Source organism: Rhodamnia argentea, chromosome 6 (assembly GCF_020921035.1).
Source record: "Rhodamnia argentea isolate NSW1041297 chromosome 6, ASM2092103v1, whole genome shotgun sequence".
In the NCBI taxonomy this organism is placed as follows: Eukaryota; Viridiplantae; Streptophyta; class Magnoliopsida; order Myrtales; family Myrtaceae; genus Rhodamnia; species Rhodamnia argentea.
Window position 1 is genome coordinate 20,380,946 of NC_063155.1, and position 21,971 is coordinate 20,402,916.

The window sequence follows — 21,971 nt, forward strand, 5'->3', positions numbered from 1 at the left end:
CCGAAGCTAATAGGAATTGAGAAGGCCCGAGAATTTGCGGGTGAATTGGTGGAGAAAGCCAGTGCAGCGCTTGGTCTTTTCGATGCAGCGAGAGCAGCGCCTTGCACTTAGCAAATTATACTGCCACCTGACAGAATTAAAAATCCCGTACTTCAGGTTAGATGGGTCAATATGGGTCAGATTATATTTGACTTGACCCAATCCTAACCTGATTCACCCATTTGACACTTGTAGATTAGCGCTAACACGTGATGTAACTTACAGCCAAATCAAAATAGCAGACAAATTTGGATTAAGACCAACCTGGATCTTCTGTTGCTCTTGGACCTTAACTTTATTTCCCTGGGCAAAGTTAACGATCTGAGACGATTTTGGACCGTTACTTTATTTCCCTGGGCAATCAAATTTTATGGCACATGACCAGTCCTTTTAATGCACTTCAAATTGTTCATGTGTCCCAGGAAAATGAAAAGAACAGCATTAGTGATTTGATTACTTCTGCAGTTTTAGACTCTAATGTTAAGGGGGTTTAAGATCGCCTCTGGGGAAGGCATCTTCTGGAGATAGATACAGATGGAGTGTGGCATACAAATCTCTAAGACTCATAAGAACTCATCCATGAGGCTGAAGGGGAAACATGCTGATCGGTTGGAGTTTGGGATTTCCTATGGAGAAGTTACTGAAGAAATCGAACTAAATTTGAAGGGAATAAATTCTGAATTGCACGTGGGTTCTATGGACTCCTGTTAAGATAACTGTAGTCTTTTTGCGTGTACTTTGCTTATGAATGCGAATTGGTTCCATGTTCCCCAGCCACAGGTCTAACCATTGGCTCAATGCTAGAATGGACAATGGAAGCATCCTGCATCTTAGTTAATTTGAGAAAGCCTTGAATGCAAATTGCATAGAATTTCTGGCATATATTCAACCACCCCAATATTAATATACTTAGCCCGACTAAGAGGGTGAATGATAACCATTCTGTTCCAGAAATAAATTTCTGGCTAGAAATAGTTTTTTCTATTTATGTTTTTGGATGAGTTTCAGAGCAAAAAAATGCATTTGATAACGACATAAAATTTCTACTTCTAAAATAGAAATTCATTTAACAACTGTTGAAAATTTATACTTCTAGAAAATTCGTCAGCCAGCCGACGGCGGGGGGTTGGCGGTGGGGGACGAGCGGTGGCGAACGGTAGCCGGTGACCGACGACCAGTGGGTAGTGGTCGGAGAGGGCAGGCGGCGGGCGACCGGCGGGTAGTGGTCGGAGATGGCGGGTATTTGAGAAAAAGTGAGATTTTTATTTCTATTTCTTGGAAAAGTGGAAAATTATTATTTCTCATTTCTCTTTCAAATCTATTTCTGAAACTAATTTTTTGTTTCAGAAATAGAAAAATAGAATTACGTTGCCAAATAAGTTTCTGTTCCGGAAATAGGTTTGGAACAGAAATTCTATTTCTAGATGGTTTTCATGCACCCCTAAAACAACCTATTCATGAATCCCTAATAAAAGAAGAACAAGAAAAAACTCATCGTCTGATATTTTTATAAGTACATGATAAATACAACGTGTCCCAACGTGTCAAAATTCTCTATATTTTAGAAATGACGTGTCGGCGTGTCATCGTGTCGTGTCGTATCGCATGTCATGTTTCAGTGTTGGTGCTACTTAGCCTGATGGCCTCCTCGTCATCATCTTCATCATCTGATCTTGGATCAGGTTTTGTGTTTAATTGCATCTTACTCTCTATGCTCGACAAGGACACAAGTGTCAATTGTTCTGTTGATACCTACTACTACAATTTTCAGGAACAGAGTCTGGGAACTGAGTCAATCTGTGATATGCTTAAAGATGCAGTAAAGATGACGGGGGAGCACTTGTTATCTTGTGGAAATGCGGTCATCTGAATCGGCCTCTCTGTTTTGCAGTGTCTGTAAGAGAGAGGGAGAGGGAGAGAGAGAGAGAGAGAGAGAGAACGAAATCTTCTTGTTAATTATAGAGATTTGATGAGCTCCTCGTCTTATTAATGTACAATTATGCAAATCTCGATATAATGTATTTTGATGCATAGTAGATATTTTCATCAATTGTGATACTATAAATGTGATGTTTAGAGTGCAACGTGGCATATTTCAAGAGAACACAAGTACTGTATTGTGTATTGTGGAAAACGCTCACTGTATTGAATTTGCGACCACTACCAGTGGTGAAGTTTTCTTCGTTTTCATTTTTGCCCCCGATACGTCAATGTGATCATGCACATTTGGCGTTTCAATGCCTTGAAAGCTGAGATAATTTAGAAGGTAAGTTCCTAATCATGGGAATATGGTAATACTCATAGCGCCTTGTCCCATGTCGAACAATGTTGAACAATCAGACAACACATGTGACTTGACTTTAGCCAAATCGAGTAGAGGACAAATGTGGAAGAAAGGCCAACCTGAATCTTCCATTGCTTATAAAGAAGACACGCAAAAGATCTCTCTGGTTAGATCTCCTGGACATTTGATACATCATCTCTCAATTCTTAATCTAGCTGGATGCCGTGGTATCGCTGGAGGCAACTTGGATTTTCGGAAAATACTAGGGAGTTAGGTTGAGAACTTGTTATTCAGTTTCCGTAGCTCATAATATTGTACAACCTGATTTTACGTTCCTTTGAGTTTACAGCTCACGCAAGAACTGTGGTACAGCACTTCAGATGCTTCCAATTCTTTCCGTGCCTTATATGTACTTGATATGCTGACAGCGAGCGGGGTTTCATATGCATTCGGCAATCTCCAAGGAAAGGTATTGTCCAGATCCCATGATGCCATCCAATGCCTTCAACTTTTGCTCTCTTTCATTTGCTCGAGTAGATGGCATGTTTTTTAGCAATCGTCTTGTTGAAATTATATCTTGGGTTTGAGCGTGTAAACAAAACTCATGTTGAGTTTTGTTTAAAGCAAAATTTGCAGTCGAGCGAAGCTGATTTTACGAAAGTCAATTTCCACATTGAAGTTGGCCCAGTTAATCGAAAGGGAAAATCAACGAGGAAAGTGAGAACTTAAGACTTCGTTTGAAATATTCAGAAATCAACTTTTGGACTGAAGTTGGTGAAGAGAAACACATAGAAAAAAGAAAGTCCAAGTTAGGCGGTTCTCCTTCTCCAATTTGGTCAACTGATAATCAGGAGATTTGATGGAAAGAATTTTGATTTCTAGAAGACGCACATTGCACATTATCTATATGATAGGAATCTGCACTTACTCCTGTTTGGGAAGAAACTAGAGTTGATGAAGCAAGATGAGTGGGAATTGCTGGATAGACAAGCATTGGGTATTATTTGATTGACGTTGGCTTGTAAGAGACGCATTTAACACCGTGAACTAGAAATCACCGAGGGTTTGATGAAGGCCATGTTGGGCATGGACAAGAAGCCCTTTGCGATTAACAAGGTCTACTTGATACGATGTTTGTTTAACTTAAAGTTGGGCAAAAGTGCTTCGATTCTTGATCATATCAATGAATTTAATGTGATTGTTCGTCAATTGAGTTCAGTTCATGTTGATTTTGAAGATGAGGTATGTGCGTTGATTATATTATCCTCATTATGTGATAGTTGAAATACTAATGTTATTGCCATTAGTAATTCCTCTAGATCAACTATTTTAACATTGGATAGGGTTCACGATTTGATTTGAGCGAGAATATTCATAGAAGAGAATCGGTAAACCCTGTATATATGAACTTTTGTCTAGGATTAGTGGTGTTGTCTATTAGAATTGTGACAAGAGGAGGCTTCTGAGAAGAGATTACCTTCCGCTGAAGAATGAGAAGGGTAAATGAATTAAAGTTGAGTCTGCAGATGATGTTGCAACTTTAGTTGATAGTAATTTGGATAGCGCTGATTATGTCTTGTCTGTCACTAAGAATTCGACGTTCGACGGATGGATACCAAATAGGAGCCAATTTATTACTAATCAATACATGGATAGTAATAAAGTATAGTTGTGGAACAATGGTTTGCAATGTCGATGCTGGAAATGTTAGAATCAAAATGCATAATGATATCGTGATAACTTTGACTGTTGTGAGGCATGTTCCATAATTAAAGGAAAGCATAAGTTCCTTGAGTTCTTTGAATTCAACTGTGTGTTACTTCAAAATGTGAAGTCCTCAAAGTTGTTCGGGGTGTCTTGGTGATAATAAAAGGAAATAAACCTTGTGGCATGTATGACCTTCAAGGCGTAATAGTGACAAATTTTTCCGTGAAGACATTGGATGCATTTGTTTGAGAGTATAAATTGTGGCATATGCATTTGGGCACTTTAGCAATAGAAGCCTGCGGGTTCTAAGTAAAAAGAATCTACTGTGTGGTTATATTGCTGACAAACTGAATGTATGTAGGTGTTGTGACTTAGGTAAACAGCGGAAAGTGTAGTTCAATATGACTATCAAAGAAATTATAGAGATTGTGGAGTTAATTGTATGTTAGTAGGTTATCACGGTTTCCTTTGAGAAAGAGTATCAGATTTATGCTAATAGTTGTGGATATCTACTTGAGTAAGACTTGGGTATTTATAATGAAGCACAAATTTGATGTTGTTATCAAGATCATGCAATTAAGAGCTTTGATGGAAAAGGAGATTGGTAAAGCAACCAAGCATATGTAGACTAACAGTAGTATGGATATCTACTCAATGCTGTTGAGCACATTCTGCATGAAAGAAGATATAGTGAGACACCGCACTAGTGTAGTTAACCACAACATGTTGTAGAGTTGATGAGCAAAATATTACTAGAAAATGCTCATAAAAGAGTCTCTATTGTTGGTATGACTAAGAGATTCTTAGCGAACACATTTACTACGACGAACTACCCGATGAATAGATCCTCATGGACTGCGATTGGATGCCGGACTACCAAAGAATGTGGTTAGGTAACATTGCTGATACTTTGTTAGTAAAATATTTGGTTGCTCATGTTATGTTCGAGTGAGTTATGATAAGCTCGATGCGAGGGCAAGAAAGTACATGTTCCTAGGCTATACATAAGTAATCGGGGCTAGAGGTTGTGGTTTCTGGAATTAAATTCACATGTTATCAGCAGAGAAGTTGCATTTGATGAGTCTCTAATACTTTCGGCTAGGAGTGATTAAGTAATGTTGATATGGATATGGACCGTGTTTAGCTCAAGATCGAGTTGCAATCAGAAACTCCTAAGGTAGTGAGTACTAACAGAGTAAACGACACAAATACTTCTTATATTAAGGTGAAGCCAGTAAAACAAACAGTTGCTATAACCGCTGAGTTTGACAATGTGCGTATTCGATCTCCCGATAGATATGGATGCAATATTGGTTTTGTCTTATTCATATTAGAGGAGATTGTGTCTAAAATCCTTATGGAGCAGTTAAAGGTACTAGTGAAGTTTGTGTTTTGATTTCGACCAAAAAAAAAAAAAGTAGGTGTTTTGAAGAGATATACATCAATGGTGAAATTGAAGTGTAGCTTGAACTTGAAAAATGTCTGTAGTGGTTGAGCCCACATGGGACCGTGAGAGAGTAGTAGCGAAGTTTAGTTCTGGCAAAGCAATTGTGACTTGGCTCAAATGTCGAGCCAGTATGAAAATTGTTGAAATTATATCTCGAGTTTGAGCCCGTACATGAAACCCAACACGAGATATTAAAGAAAGTCTGAAATCGATCGAAGTTGAATACACGAAAGTCAATTTCCGCGTTGAAAGGATAAAAAAGGAAGTCATAACTTAGACATTGTTTGAAATATTTGAAAGTCTTCTTACGTATCGTAGTCAGCGAAAAGAAAAAGCAAAGTCCAAGTTAGGTGGTTCTCCTTCTCTAATTCAGTCAGCTTGAATACATGTAATTCATATTCGATTGGGGGAGTTTTTGTGCGCATGTTGATGAACACTCAATGAGTACTTCTTTGTGAGCGGGTCATTCTTTGCGAAATTACACTAAGAATTTATATGTTGAAGTCGACATAAATCTAGTGGTGAGATATTGCTTAATTCATTTGTGACACTAAGAGATTAATTCATAAAAAATTGTGGGGCTAAATACCGTGTGAATAATTTAGTGTACTTTGCGCTCGAAAATGCTTAGAGTTTTTGAGTGACTCGAATATGATTATAATTTTTGTTATATTACTTGATCTATAATGAAATTCTTTGTTACTCTATGGACGTAGGTCATCCCGATTGAAACACATAAATCCGGTGTTCAATTTATCTTCTTATTTTGTCTATTTTATTATTTGATTACTTTCTTCGGCAATATTTCTTACTCATGCTTTTATTTGCTAAGCATCATTCTTCAAAGGCCCAAAACCTATTTTGAGAGCTTTAAGTCTAGCACTGAGCCGCTTGCCCTGTCGCTTGTAAGTAAAACCTTTTCTCTCTCTGTCTGTCTGTCTGTCTCTCTCTTCAATTTTTGATTTTCATTACTTCTAGGAGAGCATGGTTCTAAGTTTTTGGGTATGTAGAGTATGTTTCAGGTTCCAAAAATTGACAAATTAGTTTTGACAGGTAGGTTTCATATTCCAAATTTAGAACTTGAAACAAGTCTTTGTGTTTTTCTTAATCTACGTTTTTCACGCGATTCAGTGTTATTTCATGACATGCGATAATGAATATGTAATTTGGAACCAGTGGTCCGACATTCTATTTTTTGCGATATCTATCACTAAGACTTTTACTATGTTAACATTTTATATTCTCCATGTATGTAAATATAAGTTGTGATCAGTAGATTATAATAGTAAATGATAGTCATTAGAGATGATGGTTTACTATAATCATTCAATTAAAATATAGGTAGAACCTAAGTAAATCTTGAAACCAACCCTAGAACATATAAGAGGGTAGGTTTCGGATTCCATGTATGTAGGTTCTGCTCTAGATTTCAATAATTGAAGAACTTGTTATGACTCGGTAGGTTTCGGGTTTCGGGTTCTAGATGAAACTTAGATCGACTGTGAAACCGCTCACCCCTAGCTACTTCGATGCTGCACTTCACAAATCTTTTGTTTTAGAGTCACTAGTGCATGAGTGTTAGCTAGTTAAAGAGAGTATGCAAAGTGTGAGTTTAGTGAAATTAGAGATTCAAAGTTACAATTAAGAGAAGTGGAGATCATTCCACAAAGTGAACCCTATACCAAATGTGCCCTAGAATATGTCATTTGAACTATTGTTCTTATTATTCAACTTTCGTCCTCGTCATTTGGTCCCTATGTTAATTTTTGGTCATACGATTTCCAAGTAAATTTCATACTTCCGTTCAAATGTTAATAGGAAATGCTAGCCGAATATTGAAAATCAACACCCACGTCAATGTGTTGCAAGCGGAGAAAAAAACGATGATCTCGATTGTGATTAATTTAAAGCTCCATATTTCCAAAGGCTTAATACCCTAAAAAATCCAATTTTAACTTTGGTCCCCATTCTACCTTTTGTCTCATAAAAAACTCTAACTTTAGATGCAATCTTGATCTACTCTAATTTTTTTTTTTGGTCTCTCATAAGAATCTTAGCTTCAGGTTCACTTTCCATTTTACTCTAATTTTTTTGTCTCATAAAAAAGCTCTAACTTTTACTTGATTCCTAAATGTGCCTACGTTAACATTCCGTCTAAATCGCCCCTAGTGATTTTGCACTCAAACATTGATCTCTCGTGCTTGGGACTAATCTCTCGTAGTTGGAGAGCTCGCGCTCGGGACGCTCAAATAACTTGTGCTTGGAAGTTTTCCATTTCTTGATTGTCAATGGGAAATCTTGGATGGATGGTTAATGGGGGTAGATTTATGACTCAAGTAAAAGCTTATGGCTTTTTATGAGATTGTAAAAGTTTTAGGGTAAAATTGAAACTTGAGAGTAAATTAGGACAAGATCTAAAGTTGGGAGTTTTTTATAGGATAAAAAAAAGTTTAGGGTAAAATTGGGATGTGACCTAAAGTCGATGATCTTTTATGGGACAAAAAAGAGTTTAAGATGGAATTAAGATTGCATCTAAAACTAGACTTTTTTTATGAGATAAAAGGTATAATTGGGACAGAAGTATTTTTTTTTTTTTGGGTGGGGGACAAGAGTTAAAGTTAGAGGTTTTTTAGAGTATTAGACTAGATGGGAGGTCTAGAAATGAGAAGGGCCGCGACCCTCTCCTAGGTCCGGGCTAGGATAGGCTGCCCACGCCTTTGGTCGACGGGGTGGTGGCCACAAGTAGGAGGGCCTATACTTTTTTTTTTGGTTAACTTTGAGCTTTTTAAATTTTTAAAAAAATAGAAAAAGGAAAAAAGAAAAAACCAAAAAAATAAAGGACGAAAAATTTCTTGACCAGCCGGTGAGAGATCAAGTCCTTTTTTGAGATTATTATGGCCACTAAAAGCCTTTATTTGAAATAATATCCACCTCAAACCATCATTAGAAAAAATGATGGCACTTGAGGCTTTTATTGGAAGCAAGGATCACTTCAGACTCTTATTTGAGAAAATGATAACACTTTGTTGACGCCTAAATTTTGACTAATCTATTTTTTGCATAAAAATTATAAAAAAATCATCTCACATATTTATTTTTAGCGTACATTGCATTGGCATATAATTGGGCAAGCAGAACACTTAATTTAGCATGCGACTAGACTAGGCACGGGATGGAAAAATACACCGAGAAGATTTGAAACTTCGGGGACTGTATTGCAAATACTTAAAATTTCGGGGACTGCATTGCAAATACCAAAAGAAGATGAAGAAGGGAAGATGAAGAAGGGAAGATGATGAAGGGAAGGTGATGAAAATGGAAGGTGAAGAAATGAAGATGAAGAAGGGAAGATGAAAATGGAAGGTGAAGAAATGAAGATGAAGAAGGGAAGATGAAAATGGAAGGTGAAGAAATGAAGATGAAGAATGAAGGGTGGAGAAATTTGGCTATAAAAGAGGGAGAGTTCTTGAGAATTGAGGAGGAGAATTTTGGGGAGAGAGTAGAAGAGAATTGAGAGAGTTTAGTGAGGGGGGAGTGGAAGAGAATTGAGAGAGTTTTGAGAGAGTTTTTAAGAGAAATTTTTAGAGAGGAAAAAGAGAGTTCTTGAGAAAAATTAGAAGAGAAAATTCGAGAGTGAAGAAAGGAGTTTTAGTCGAGCATCATCTTCGACGAGTCCCGACACATATTTCGCCTCTCGCCACCCAACAACGCCATTGCTTGCCATTTTCGACGACAGCCGCGTTCTTCCCGACTCTCGAGATCTTGAAGGGAACTATAACGTGTATGTGAGTAAGATTTTGTGTAATAGAAGGTAATCATTTCCATCTCGATCTACAAAAATGTAATCGTTTGGTTTGAACATTTGTTTGTTTATTTTAGACATGCCACGTGTTCCAAATTTTAGCATTATTACATGTTAATTTATTTTTATAAATACTCGTGATCGGCTGCGTTTTCTTTCTTTCTAAATCATCCATGGTGTATATTGCACAAAGTTCATTGTTTTACATTCTCATAAAAAAAGAAGAAAAAAATAAAAAAAATTGCATCTTTGAATTTCAAGTAAAATCCATCAAAATTGCCAAATCAAATATTTTTCATGAAAATGGTACCGAAAGGGCGTTAGAGTAATCTAGCGTAACCAAATCCCCGAATTCAAAATCTCCGGTTCGCAGAAATAAGATAGTTTTCTCCCGCTATTTTATTTAGGTTTCTAATCAACCTACCGAAAATGATTAGTGGCGACTCCAAATTCAAAACACGTTGCATGTTAATTATTTGAACCTTAAGTTGCGATTTGGTATGGACTTGGGAGAGTTCGAGTTAGGTTAGTTAATTAATTAACATGATAATCCATTAGCCCGGAAATTAACTCGTCTATTTTTTGAAGGTCGCGACAACTTGGCGACTCCACTGGGGACTCAAAGAGGACTTAGGCCAGATAATTTCATGAAAAAGAAATCACTTGATTTGGTAAACTTTGGTTGAATTCTCATTCTTAGGTGTTAAATGTTTTTGCAGATTGGGAGTTATAAGGGGAGGAGTGATCGGCTAACCCTTTGTTTTGCAGGCTTGGTGAATTGGAATTGTGATTTAACTTTTGAATCATTGAAGCGGTGTTTGCCTTTAATTGTTGTGCATGATTTATCGTATTTGCACTACACTGCACACAACCCGTGACCGGACCCGGGTCACACTAATAGTTTTAAGATGGTATTTAGATGGTTCTTTAACCTTGGTGGTAAGGTTTCGCTAAAAGTTATCCCATCCGGATCCCGAAAATTTTTCCAAAAAATGGCTCAAGGGTCGTTCTCATACACGTGAGGCTACGATGCATGAGAATTGCCCTTGTCGACCGAACCAAGCCGAAGTGATTGGACCCGACTAGTCATGACTATTGTACGCGAGGTTGCGACTAGTCATGATGATTGCGCGCGAGGCTGCGACATGTCATTTCGTCCATCATTTCACTTTGCAAAAGCCTTTTGGATAGATAGAATAAGATTTAAACTCACAATTCATGCGCATGTCTTTGTGATTGGCATTTTCTTCGTATGAGAGGTAATTTCTTGTCTCTTGTACCCTGTTATCTCATTTTTATTTTGGGCCGGTCCATGGTTTAGGTTGGTTGTTTAAGAGTCTCATTGTCTTATTTCCAATTTCGCACTTTGCTTCCGTAGCTTTTACAATTTCATCGGTTGTCCTAAATTCTGATTTGGCTTATTCATGTTGTGCGATTTTTACTAAATTCTACGATCGAGCTTTGAGTAAGTGCCAAACACGAAAGTTGTAGACCTATGTTTCAACTAATATCTTGCAAAATTTCAGAATTAAATTCATAATTTAAGATGGCCCTTCGTTTTTTCAACAACATGCGGTTATAACAGTTTTCTGAACATGATTTTTTTGGAAAGACACATCAAACTGATTTGATCCGCGCATTTCTAGTCCGATTGGCCAACATAAAAGTTGTTCATCATCTTCTCAACTACAAGCTCGTAAAATTTGGACATGTTTTGATCAACGTACGAATTAATACGAATTTTTTCGTAAAAGCGGACAAACTGAAAATTACATGTTTCAATCCTTTGGTCATAATCACTTTGTTCATTTGACTCTAGAGGGATGCCATGGGCTGGCTCGCTATTCTTGCTCCCCGTACTAATTTTGGGTTTGTTACTGTGTACAGGTAATTTATCACGGATCCTCCACATATTACTCGATCGGTCGCAAAGAGAATGGCCGACATTAACGCCACTATCGGTGCTGCCCCGGACGAGAAACTTAACTCATTGACCGAGCGCTTTAAAGGGATGATGTCCCGAAAGATGGAGGAAATGATGGCCGCCTTCACCACCAAACTGCAATCATCCACCTCAAGCCCGCCGCTAATCATTCCTGCTCGAATTCCTCCTGCGGATAACTCCGGTAAAGCCCCGGAAGCTGCTCCCTATTAGATAATACCGCTAGAAGATGTGATCATCACAGGCATGAACTCGAGCACGCCACCCGTAGTCCCAATCCCTCAAGCCAGCCCCGTGACCCCCGGATTGAATGGTGATGCGGCCAAGCTGTTGGCCCAAATGGAACACAGGATCCGAGAGGTTGAGGGGACTCACAACATACCCCAGATTGACCTATCTATCTTTTCAAAGGTCACAGTGCCGGAGAAGTTCAAGATGCCCGACTTCGAGAAGTATGATGGGACTTCCAACCCGGTTCAGCATGTCCGGAGTTGTCACAAATGTCAGATTCATGGTGACAAGATTAATGTCCCTTCAAATGAGTTGCATCGCTTATCCGAACCATTGCCGTTTTCTATGTGGGGCATTGATGTTATCATCCTTATCAAGCCTAAAGCATCCAATGACCATCGATTCATCTTGATGGCGATTGACTATTTCTTCAAATGGATCGAAGCCGCATCCTATTTAGCGGTCACGGCACGAAATATCGTGAAATTTATCCGTCGAGATATCATTGCTCGATACGGTTCACCTGAAGCCATAATCACCGACAATGGCTCGAACTTAAACAACAAGGCGATGGACGAATTGTTCAAGATCAAGCATCCGAACTCTTCCCCATATTGTCCTCAGATGAATGGAGCAATAGAAGCCGCCAATAAAAACATCAAGAAAATCTTAGCGAAGACGGCTGAAAATTATCGCGATTGGCATGAGAGGTTGCCATTTGCACTTATGGTGTATCGGACCTCGATTCGGACATCTACTGGGGCAACCTCGTATTCTCTTGTATATGGAATGGAGGCTGTTCTACCAGTTGAAGTGGAAATTCCTTCCTTACGTATATTGTCTCAAGCTATCTTGACGGAAGCTGAATGGATTCAACGGAGGGCGAGCCAATTGAATCCGATCGATGAAAAGAGACTTAAGGTTATATGTCCCGACCGGTGTTATCAGCAGAGGGTTGCTAAATCATTCAACAAAAAAGCTCGGCCTCGATATTTTCAGATCTATGACCTGGTCTTGCGAAAAATTGTTGGCAATAGTCCCACTCCCAAAAGGGAAGTTTGCTCCAAACTATGGTGGTCCATATATAGTAAAGAAGGTGCTCCCTGGTGGTGCTTTGATTCTAGCCGAGACGGATGGTCGTGTCTTTACCAATCCAGTCAATTCGATCTTTGTAAAAAAATATTATACTTGATTTACTCTCATGTTGTCATAATCAAGTTATAATATTAAGACAGATTCACGAGTTGTTCACATTCTGGCATTCGTTCGTTTCCTCGCTACTAATCTTTGCTGAGAGATTGTTTCAAATGGGGGAGTCTCTCCGGCCCAATTGAATTAACCATCGATAGCGTGAGATTTACATATTCACAGAGTAAAGGGGTTATCTTGCAAAAAAAGATATGACGACCAAGATGAAATGAGTAAAATGAAGTGCCCCTTCAATCTGTCAGCATATGGAAGATCGAATAATGCGAAAGCGAAATGCAAATGAGTAAAAGCTTGCATTTATTTCATCCATCGGAGAGCCTCACAAACAGATCATCGGGGTGGGAACGTAAAGCCAAACCGAGCCCTAATGAGCATCACAAAGGAGTTTAACCGACTCTCCATACGGTTGATGCTCCGCCTACACCGATCGCTTCGAGAATCGAGATCCGCCAGCTTAAAGAGGAGGAGCTCACATTTCTCTTTAAGCTTGGCCACCCTGTCCTCGTGATACTCTGCAGCAAATTCCAGGTCATGGATCAACATTCTCCCGCGGGCTATATCCAGGGTCGGATCGTCTAGCCTTTCTTCCAACCATGTGCATTGGAATTTCAAAACAATATTGAGCGGATCGCGCTCGAAGATGGTCCGGGACATGGCCAAACGTTCCACCAAGTTCCCCCTCTCACGAATCAGCAGCGAGACTTGTTCATTACCATAGTCAAGGGCCTTCTTATGATTGTCGGCTACAAGATCGGCCAACACCAAGCTATCCGACCGATCCCGATAGCGAGCTCTCACAAGATGAGCCAATGTAACATCTTGATGAGCAAGATGGTAAGCCTCCAGGAAGTTAGTGAAGAGAGTAGGAAAGATCCTGTATTCCTCTTCTAACTTGGTGCCTTCAATAGAAGCAGTGTCCATATCCGTAAACATAAGACGGATTTCAGCTTCGGTCTCCGGGTGGTTGGCTATATAAGAGTAGCCCTGGCCTAGGAGATTGTAAAGTTTCTCCCATTTGGCCAAAACCTCGGCCGAGAAGACGTGTGCGGGGAGGGAGGCCATTGTTGCTAAAGCTGCTAAAAAGAGTGGATGCGAAAGAGTTCTTAGAAGGATGGAGATGAGGATATGGAAACGATAATCGTCTCGGCGTTAAATCCTAATTTAAAGGGCAGAAAAAGTCATAGCAATAATTATTGTGGGGGCCGAGTTAATTATCCGGGTAAAACTACAGACGTTTCGTCCGTGAATCACGGATCTACCATCTCGAGGCTCACGAATTCGAAAAAGTTGCGAAATGACTTAAAGGTCTTGTCATATTAAAAGAGGGACAAGCATACTGCAGAAAAGATTTGAGGGTCCCACCATGTCAGAAGGAAATGAAGAAGACAAAGCGGGAAACACGAAATCTTGGGAGAAGCGCCGGCTTGGTGGTTTTCATCCACGTTAAAAGGGAGGCTTTAGAACATACCCGATTCCTCACAAGAAAAAAGAAGAGTAGAAGGTAGTAAGAGGTATTCCAATCCAACATGTTTAGAGGCAACCAGCACTTATTGGAGGCAACCAACCTAGATGTCCCGGAGAGCGAACTGCTGAGAGGCGTTGAAGATTTCGAGGTCGAACCCAATGTTGAAGCCATAAAATCCAACCCCCTCGGTGATGAAGTTCAAGATCTCGATAACAGCAACAACAATAGCAGCAGCAGCCGTAGTCAACCCCGAAAACATCAAATCAAAGTGCTTGAAGATGCCTTCAAGGAGTGCCCTTACGTGAACGGGAAACGAAAAAATGAATTGAGCCGGAAGCTAGGAATGGAGCCCTTGAAGGTCAAGTTTTGGTTTCAAAACAAGCGGGCCCGATTGAAGGTTCAAAGTGAAAGTCATGAACTTGCGTTTCTGAGGGATGAAAACAAAAAGCTTCGAGCAGAGAACAAGAGGTATAGGGATGCTCTTAACACCGCTGTTTGCCATGTTTGTAGCAGCCCCATAACCTTTGGTGACATGTTCCTCGATGGGCCACATCCGAGCATTGAAAAAGCTCATTTATCGGTTCATCCCCCCGAGCAAGTTCTCGCACAATCGGATTTCGTTGGGGATACATCCCAGAAAGTCGGTCTTGCGGAGGCGTAACCGATGCCCTTGGAGGGAAGTGACATGTATCACTACAATTGGAGTTTCCCTGATATCACGATCGGCCAATTCAACACCGATGAAACTCCGAATCAGTAGCCTACATGAAGCTTGAGCTTTTGATTATGGGCTTTCAAAATATCACTCTTTTGAGCATTACTAGCTAGCCCTTACGAATCCTCAAGAGGAGTAGAGACATGCGTGAATGAATGTACTGTTTGTCACAAAGTCCCCATGTGAGATATTCTTCTTTTTACGCCTAGAGTTAATCAAGGGGCAAAGAACAGTACTATCCGCGAATATCATCATGCTTAAATGCGTGAATTCCTTGTCAGATTTGGTCGAACGCCGAAAGGAAAAGCATTAAAAGCCTTCACATAGGTAGATACAAAAAGATTCGAGGAAATAAGCGCCTCGGGAGGAAGCGAAAAGATTTGAGGAGGGAAATAATCGCCTCGTTCGTAGGTAAATGCGAAAAGATTTGAGGAGGGAAATAACTGCCTCGTTCGTAGAGAAAGCGAAAAGATTTGAGGGCTCCTCCATATCAGAAAAGAAAAAGATGACAGATTGAGTGAGAGATAAGAGTTATTGCGAAATGGATCCAAGGCACCAAGATCGGAAAGGAGAGAAAAAGCTGTCATCTTTCGTAGAAAAAGCGAGAACCTATATGCGAGACTAACATATCGGAAAAGTTTATAAAGTCTCCATGCACCCGATGACCACCAGAACTCGTCACGAAAGACCACCATCACTTTGTGATTTTCGGGCAAATTGTTGTGCAAGTCCGAGAACATCTAAAGCTCGATCTCTAGTCGAAACAGCCATTTTCGGTCTACATATGGAAGGTTTTAAAAGAAAAACACGTTCATTCCAAGCGGAAGTATGGGAACCTTCCTATCCCGAGGATCTGCGAGTCATGGCCATTGATGGCAACCCCGTTTCCCTCTCAATCCTCGTTGCTATGCTGAGAAGTTGCATGTACGGGGTTTTTGCTTATGCGAAGGCAACGGATGCCTTAGAAGTGCTGAGGCAGTACAAAGAGGAGTTTGACATCGTCGTCACAGCCGTGGTAGGGATCGATATGGACGGTTTCAGTCTCTTAAAGATCATTGATTCTGAGTTAGACATACAAGTCATCGTAGTATCAGCAAGTAATGATCAGTAATTCATAACGAGGGCCACATTGCATGGTGCTCAAGACGTCCTACAGAAGCCGGTCTGCGGTCAAGTGCTCCAAAACATTTGGCAGCATGCTGTAAGGAAGCAATTACTCGAACAAAAAAACTACGACCAAGTCGACGACAACGATTTTGTTCAAAAGAAAAGGCCCCTTTGGTCCGCCAAGCTTCATTCTATATTCATTGAGGCGGTTCGACGCCTAGGAATCAATTCGACACGACCAATGGCTGTACACGTAACAATGAATATAGACGGACTCACCATGCAAAGTGTCACGAATCACCTTCAAAGGGTTAGAGATAAGTCGAGGAAGCACGATGCAGCTTGGGACCAAGGCGACCGGACCTGAGTGGACTGGAAGATCAATACTGGGAAAACCTGTCGAGCAAAAGGTACCCGGTCACTTCCCAATCAAGAATACAGGTCATACCAACCTTCCGCTGATGGTTCTAGCGGCGGACCAGTTGATCATCCCTACAAGTTCCCAGGCAACGGCGGAGGCTCAAGCTCAAAGAGTGAGATTGCTCACGGCGAAAACAAAGTGGGAAATCCGTCGCCAGTGTTAGCAAGTAACACTACCCAATTTGAGTATCAATCAGAAGATTACTTTGATGATGAGCTCACCACCTTGATTAGCCAATTCGGAGCTGAAGGACCTCCAGAGTTGTGATCCGAAGCAAGTGATTATGGATCCTCAAACAACGATCGTTGGTGTATGATCCAAGACAAAATCGATCGATCATTGGAATGGCCAGCAAGAGAGGTGGAACCAATCTCGTATGAATACTTCTCTAATTCCATGTATAGTTCCCCTGCGTGGGATATTTTTTACTTTCTAACTGTCTAGAATTTGCCTAGAGTTAAAGGGCGAATTTTCTCCTCCCTTATCAAATGCGTGAGTTCCTTGTTAAGCTAGGCTCGTAGCAAATCAATTTGTGGACGACGCCTCTGAACGCCCGTAAAGAGAGATTCCGAATAGCCTTACTTGGGAGAATACGAGTAAAAGGCCAAGCGGGCTCAAAGATGGGTAACTCCGTATCGTCCCAATTGGCTCTCGGTCATTTCAAACTCTAAATTATGCTTATTTTATTCTCGACAGGGGATTGCCAACTGTTTTGAGAACAATATAGCAAAAAGCGAACCAACCGTGGACGCCAACATCACCACAGCCTAGTGGTTGAGGGAATGACAGTGGTCCGAGGCGTCCCAGGTTCGATCCCGGGATTTGGCATCAATGTACAAAGATTAATAAAAACTTTTTTGCTTCGCGATTCGGTGCCGATTGAAACTCAGCCAAGATGGTTACAAAACCTGGAGAGATAACATCCCGGACATACGATCTGATCCAGATGAATTGATCTTTTCAATTCAAAGTTTGCAAGGAATACGTACAAGGGTAAAGCGGTATCGTTTCAACTCGTTTAGAACGTGAGAACGTACATTGACGCTTTCCCTTTTGATTTTTACAGGGGTCACCGCCTTTCCGGATAGGGAAGTATCCATTCTCCCCGAAAAATTAATGAAATAAGAAATTCCTGGAGCCTTTGACAATCTCATGTCTCGAACCGGATAATGAAGTTTTGCAACTCATTTGCATGAGCAGGGGCAACTCCCAATCTACGCCCCTAAGAAGTTTCTTATGTGCTTGCGAATTCTGTCCACAAAGATAAAAAGTTGCTGCATTTTATATGCCCAAAAACACTCATACATTGCATAGTTTGCGCATGACTGTTCCTCATGTTTAATTTACCAACTCTGAATAAGGAACATGAACTACATAAGATACATCGAATGTATGGAATGGGGCAGGGCAGGATGATGAAAGGCAATCCTTTCCCAAACACGTCCCATTTTTTCGGGAGAGTTGAACGGTGGCTAAGTTCCGCATTTCACAAGGTAAAAGGTTTTCTCGCAAAAGGTACGATAGCCGAAATGACAGAGGCATTCAGTTCTCTATCCCAAACACTACGGGTGATCCATTGATTACCCATTTTGAGCGGTGGTTTCATTTCTTTATCCCTGTCAAGAACCACCCCACATCGGGGTCCAGACGAGTTAATTCCAGCAGCAACACGAGGTAAATGGTTAGAAATTTTCTTGCTCGGACTAACATTAATCTTCGGGTGTTTCTTTGCATTTATACTCGAATTTTAATTCAAGTGCCTTAGGATGATGAAGAGCATTCACTTCTCTATCCTATACACTTCATTCTTTACATAGCCCACTTGAGCCTGCAAATTCATTTCTTAAACCCCTGTTGGTGATCATTTGCTCATTCCAAAGACGAAGATAGCATTTTCCCAAGGATTAGAATTGGAGATGGTCGAGTCAACAGAGAATTCCCGAATGATCATTATGCTTGTTGTAATTCCTAGTTCAAAATCATGGGATTGTAAAAAAAAGGAGAGGCAAACTCAGCTTAAAGGAGAAGGGCCCGCTCTCGAAAAAAAAACAAACAAACAAACAAAAAAGCAAAATAAAGAGATGTCGAAGAGCTCTCAAAGAAAAAGGAAAAGAAATCTCTTCTCGAAAAAAAGAAGAAAAAAAAGAAAAATGAGAGTCGGGAGTAAGAAAAGCAAAGGCTGATCTCATATGAAAATTTCAAGCATAGGAAAAGCAAAGTGCCTACCAAAAGTAAGGCCAATGCACATTCATTTGTAAAGTACTTCTGAATTTTGAATGTACATTTTTGCATGTTAAGTTGTAAATTCCATGTACATGTTTGCATTGTGTCTCTTGCAAATCCTTGACAGACACTTGTTGTGAAGATGACTCCCCAAGAAATCGGTTTGCAAAGTGCAATTTTCAGTAGAAAACTACCATCCCTCATTCAATGATGGTATTCTTTCTGAAGACATTTCCGGAAGACCAAGATTGGTGACTAGTCAGCGATGATCACCAACGTCAAGCCCCTTCTCATTTAATTTCTGAGCCAAAACGAGCATTTTCGTTCCTCGGTCCCCAATCCTAGCCTACGTTATAACCCTCCAAAGTCTCTTCCGATTAGGACACTTGAGTTAACGTAGAGTTAAATGATTTTAAGCATCACTCGAAGAAGTTCGAGCAAGATTATTTCTCTCATTTTTGCGGGGCTTTTGACTTGTAAATCTGGAGCAGATGATGAAGAAATTCATTTCAGCAGCCTTGACTCAACTAGAGTCCCCTTTGTAAATCTTTGACCTAGCTCTCATTACGGTCCTAATCAAGACCTCCGGATCGGCTCGGTCGTATCAATTGCGAGATTACTTGGATCCTTATCGAATGCGATGATGGAAAGATTGAGTGATTTCTCTTGAATCCTGCAGACATGATAAATAGCTTTTCTCGAGAGTGAGAGAAAGCCCTTTCGGACTGAAGTCCCCCTATTCAGCTCACATTCGAGGTATTCGTAATGTGAAAACCTCCCTGGACAAAATTGGTAATGCAAACTTGACAGAATGGTTATGCATGAACCATAGCATGAGTGATTGCATTATACTCATTGTTGAATATGTTTGTGTGTGTTACCTCTGACATTCTATGATAGGTAATACATTCCCGATGTTCGAGTTCCCTCCCAAGGTCTCGAAATTCATCCAAGGATTATTGAATGAGCAAGTTTTGCTGGCAAATGCCTACCAGGTACGATACAACAATCTGTTTCGTTCCTTGATTAATCATTCGGAGAACCCGGGTAAGTTTTCTGAACCCCTTTTCAAATTAACAACTCTTCTGATGATAGTTGTTATGATTCAATTCAGGCAATATGCCCCTTTTGTACTTATCGATTCCATTCGATGGTGCTCCTATCAAATATTGTTCAATTCGGGCAATATGCCTCTTCTGTCAAGTCGTGTAGACATATGCACCGGCGATCTTGACATCTTATCAAATCATAACGACGTAGCTCTTATGGTTTCAATCTCGGGACGTGAAGACATATGCACTGGCGATCTTGACATCTTATCATAACGACGTAGCTCTTATGGTTTCAATCTCGGGACGTGAAGACATATGCACCGGCGATCTTGACATCTTATCAAATCATAACGACGTAGCTCTTATGGTTTCAATCTCGGGACGTGAAGACATATGCACCGGCGATCTTGACATCTCATCAAATCATAACGACGTAGCTCTTATGATTTCGATCTTAGATCACGAAGACGTATGCACCGGTGATCTTGACCTTTAGTCGGCTCATAATGACATAGCTCTTATGATTTTCGGCTCCTTTATCAAATCATGAAGACATAAGCACTCATGATTTTGATCCAAACCAAATCATAACGACGTAGCTCTTATGATTTTGGTTCCCCTTTATCGAATCGTGAAGACATATGCACTGGCGATTTCGACATTTAATCAACTCACAACGACGTAGCTCTTGTGAACTTGATTTCACTTCTTTCGACTCACAACGACGTAGCTCTTGTGATCTCAAATGACACACATATCTTGCGCTGTCTTGCATTAGGGAGAAGTCTCCGATAACGGATAGGCCAAATACCTTAAAATCCTTGCATCCGCAAAAAGAAGCTTGGAAATTAAGAGAACCATTAGCTTACGAGAAATTTGATAAAACAGGTATTCTTGTATGCGATCCATGTGTAGGTTTCTCTAACATGAAAAAGGGAAATTATGACACATGTTATTTACAGTCTTGCATATCATGTATCACTTCATTACATAAAAAATGGGATTAAAACTCCTGCCAAAAAGTTCATCCATAATTTGCACTGTCAAAATTTAGGATTCAATTTTGTCTTTGAGCGGAACCTCTACGAGCCTCCACTCAAAGAGGGGCAGCTGTTGACGCCTAAATTTTGACTAATCTATTTTTTGCATAAAAATTATAAAAAAATCATCTCACATATTTATTTTTAGCGTACATTGCATTGGCATATAATTGGGCAAGCAGAACACTTAATTTAGCATGCGACTAGACTAGGCACGGGATGAAAAAATACACCGAGAAGATTTGAAACTTCAGGGACCGTATTGCAAATACTTAAAATTTCAGGGACTGCATTGCAAATACCAAAAGAAGATGAAGAAGGGAAGATGATGAAGGGAAGGTGATGAAAATGGAAGGTGAAGAAATGAAGATGAAGAAGGGAAGATGAAAATGGAAGGTTAAGAAATGAAGATGAAGAAGGGAAGATGAAAATGGAAGGTGAAGAAATGAAGATGAAGAATGAAGGGTGGAGAAATTTGGCTATAAAAGAGGGAGAGTTCTTGAGAATTGAGGAGGAGAATTTTGGGGAGAGAGTAGAAGAGAATTGAGAGAGTTTAGTGAGGGGGGAGTGGAAGAGAATTGAGAGAGTTTTGAGAGAGTTTTTAAGAGAAATTTTTAGAGAGGAAAAAGAGAGTTCTTGAGAAAAATTAGAAGAGAAAATTCGAGAGTGAAGAAAGGAGTTTTAGTCGAGCATCATCTTCGACGAGTCCCGACACATATTTCGCCTCTCGCCACCCAACAACGCCATTGCTTGCCATTTTCGACGACAGCCGCGTTCTTCTAGCTCCGAGATCTTGAAGGGAACTATAACGTGTATGTGAGTAAGATTTTGTGTAATAGAAGGTAATCATTTCCATCTCGATCTACAAAAATGTAATCGTTTGGTTTGAACATTTGTTTGTTTATTTTAGACATGCCACGTGTTCCAAATTTTAGCATTATTACATGTTAATTTATTTTTATAAATACTCGTGATCGGCTGCGTTTTCTTTCTTTCTAAATCATCCATGGTGTATATTGAACAAAGTTCATTGTTTTACATTCTCATAAAAAAGAAGAAAAAAATAAAAAAAATTGCATCTTTGAATTTCAAGTAAAATCCATCAAAATTGCCAAATCAAATATTTTTCATGAAAATGGTACCGAAAGGGCGTTAGAGTAATCTAGCGTAACCAAATCCCCGAATTCAAAATCTCCGGTTCGCAGAAATAAGATAGTTTTCTCCCGCTATTTTATTTAGGTTTCTAATCAACCTACCGAAAATGATTAGTGGCGACTCCAAATTCAA

At 39.9% G+C, this 21,971-nt stretch overlaps 2 protein-coding genes across 5 annotated transcripts in view; both read left to right on the forward strand.

Annotated features, from left to right (window-relative positions):
• The window catches only part of LOC125315459 (putative disease resistance protein At3g14460), a 707,586-nt gene that overhangs the window by 556,853 nt on the left and 128,762 nt on the right, over positions 1-21,971 (forward strand). The window lies entirely within an intron of this gene.
• The window catches only part of LOC115734255, a 55,801-nt gene that overhangs the window by 4,840 nt on the left and 28,990 nt on the right, over positions 1-21,971 (forward strand). The window contains exon 8 of one of the 4 annotated variants that reach the window (XM_048280545.1): positions 1,811-2,068. The exons of the other annotated variants lie outside the window; for them this stretch is intronic. Within the exon in view, the coding sequence (XP_048136502.1) occupies positions 1,811-1,909 (99 nt within the window). The 3' untranslated portion in view covers positions 1,910-2,068. Of the gene's footprint in view, positions 1-1,810; positions 2,069-21,971 lie in introns of those variants that run through there. 4 annotated transcript variants of the gene reach the window in all.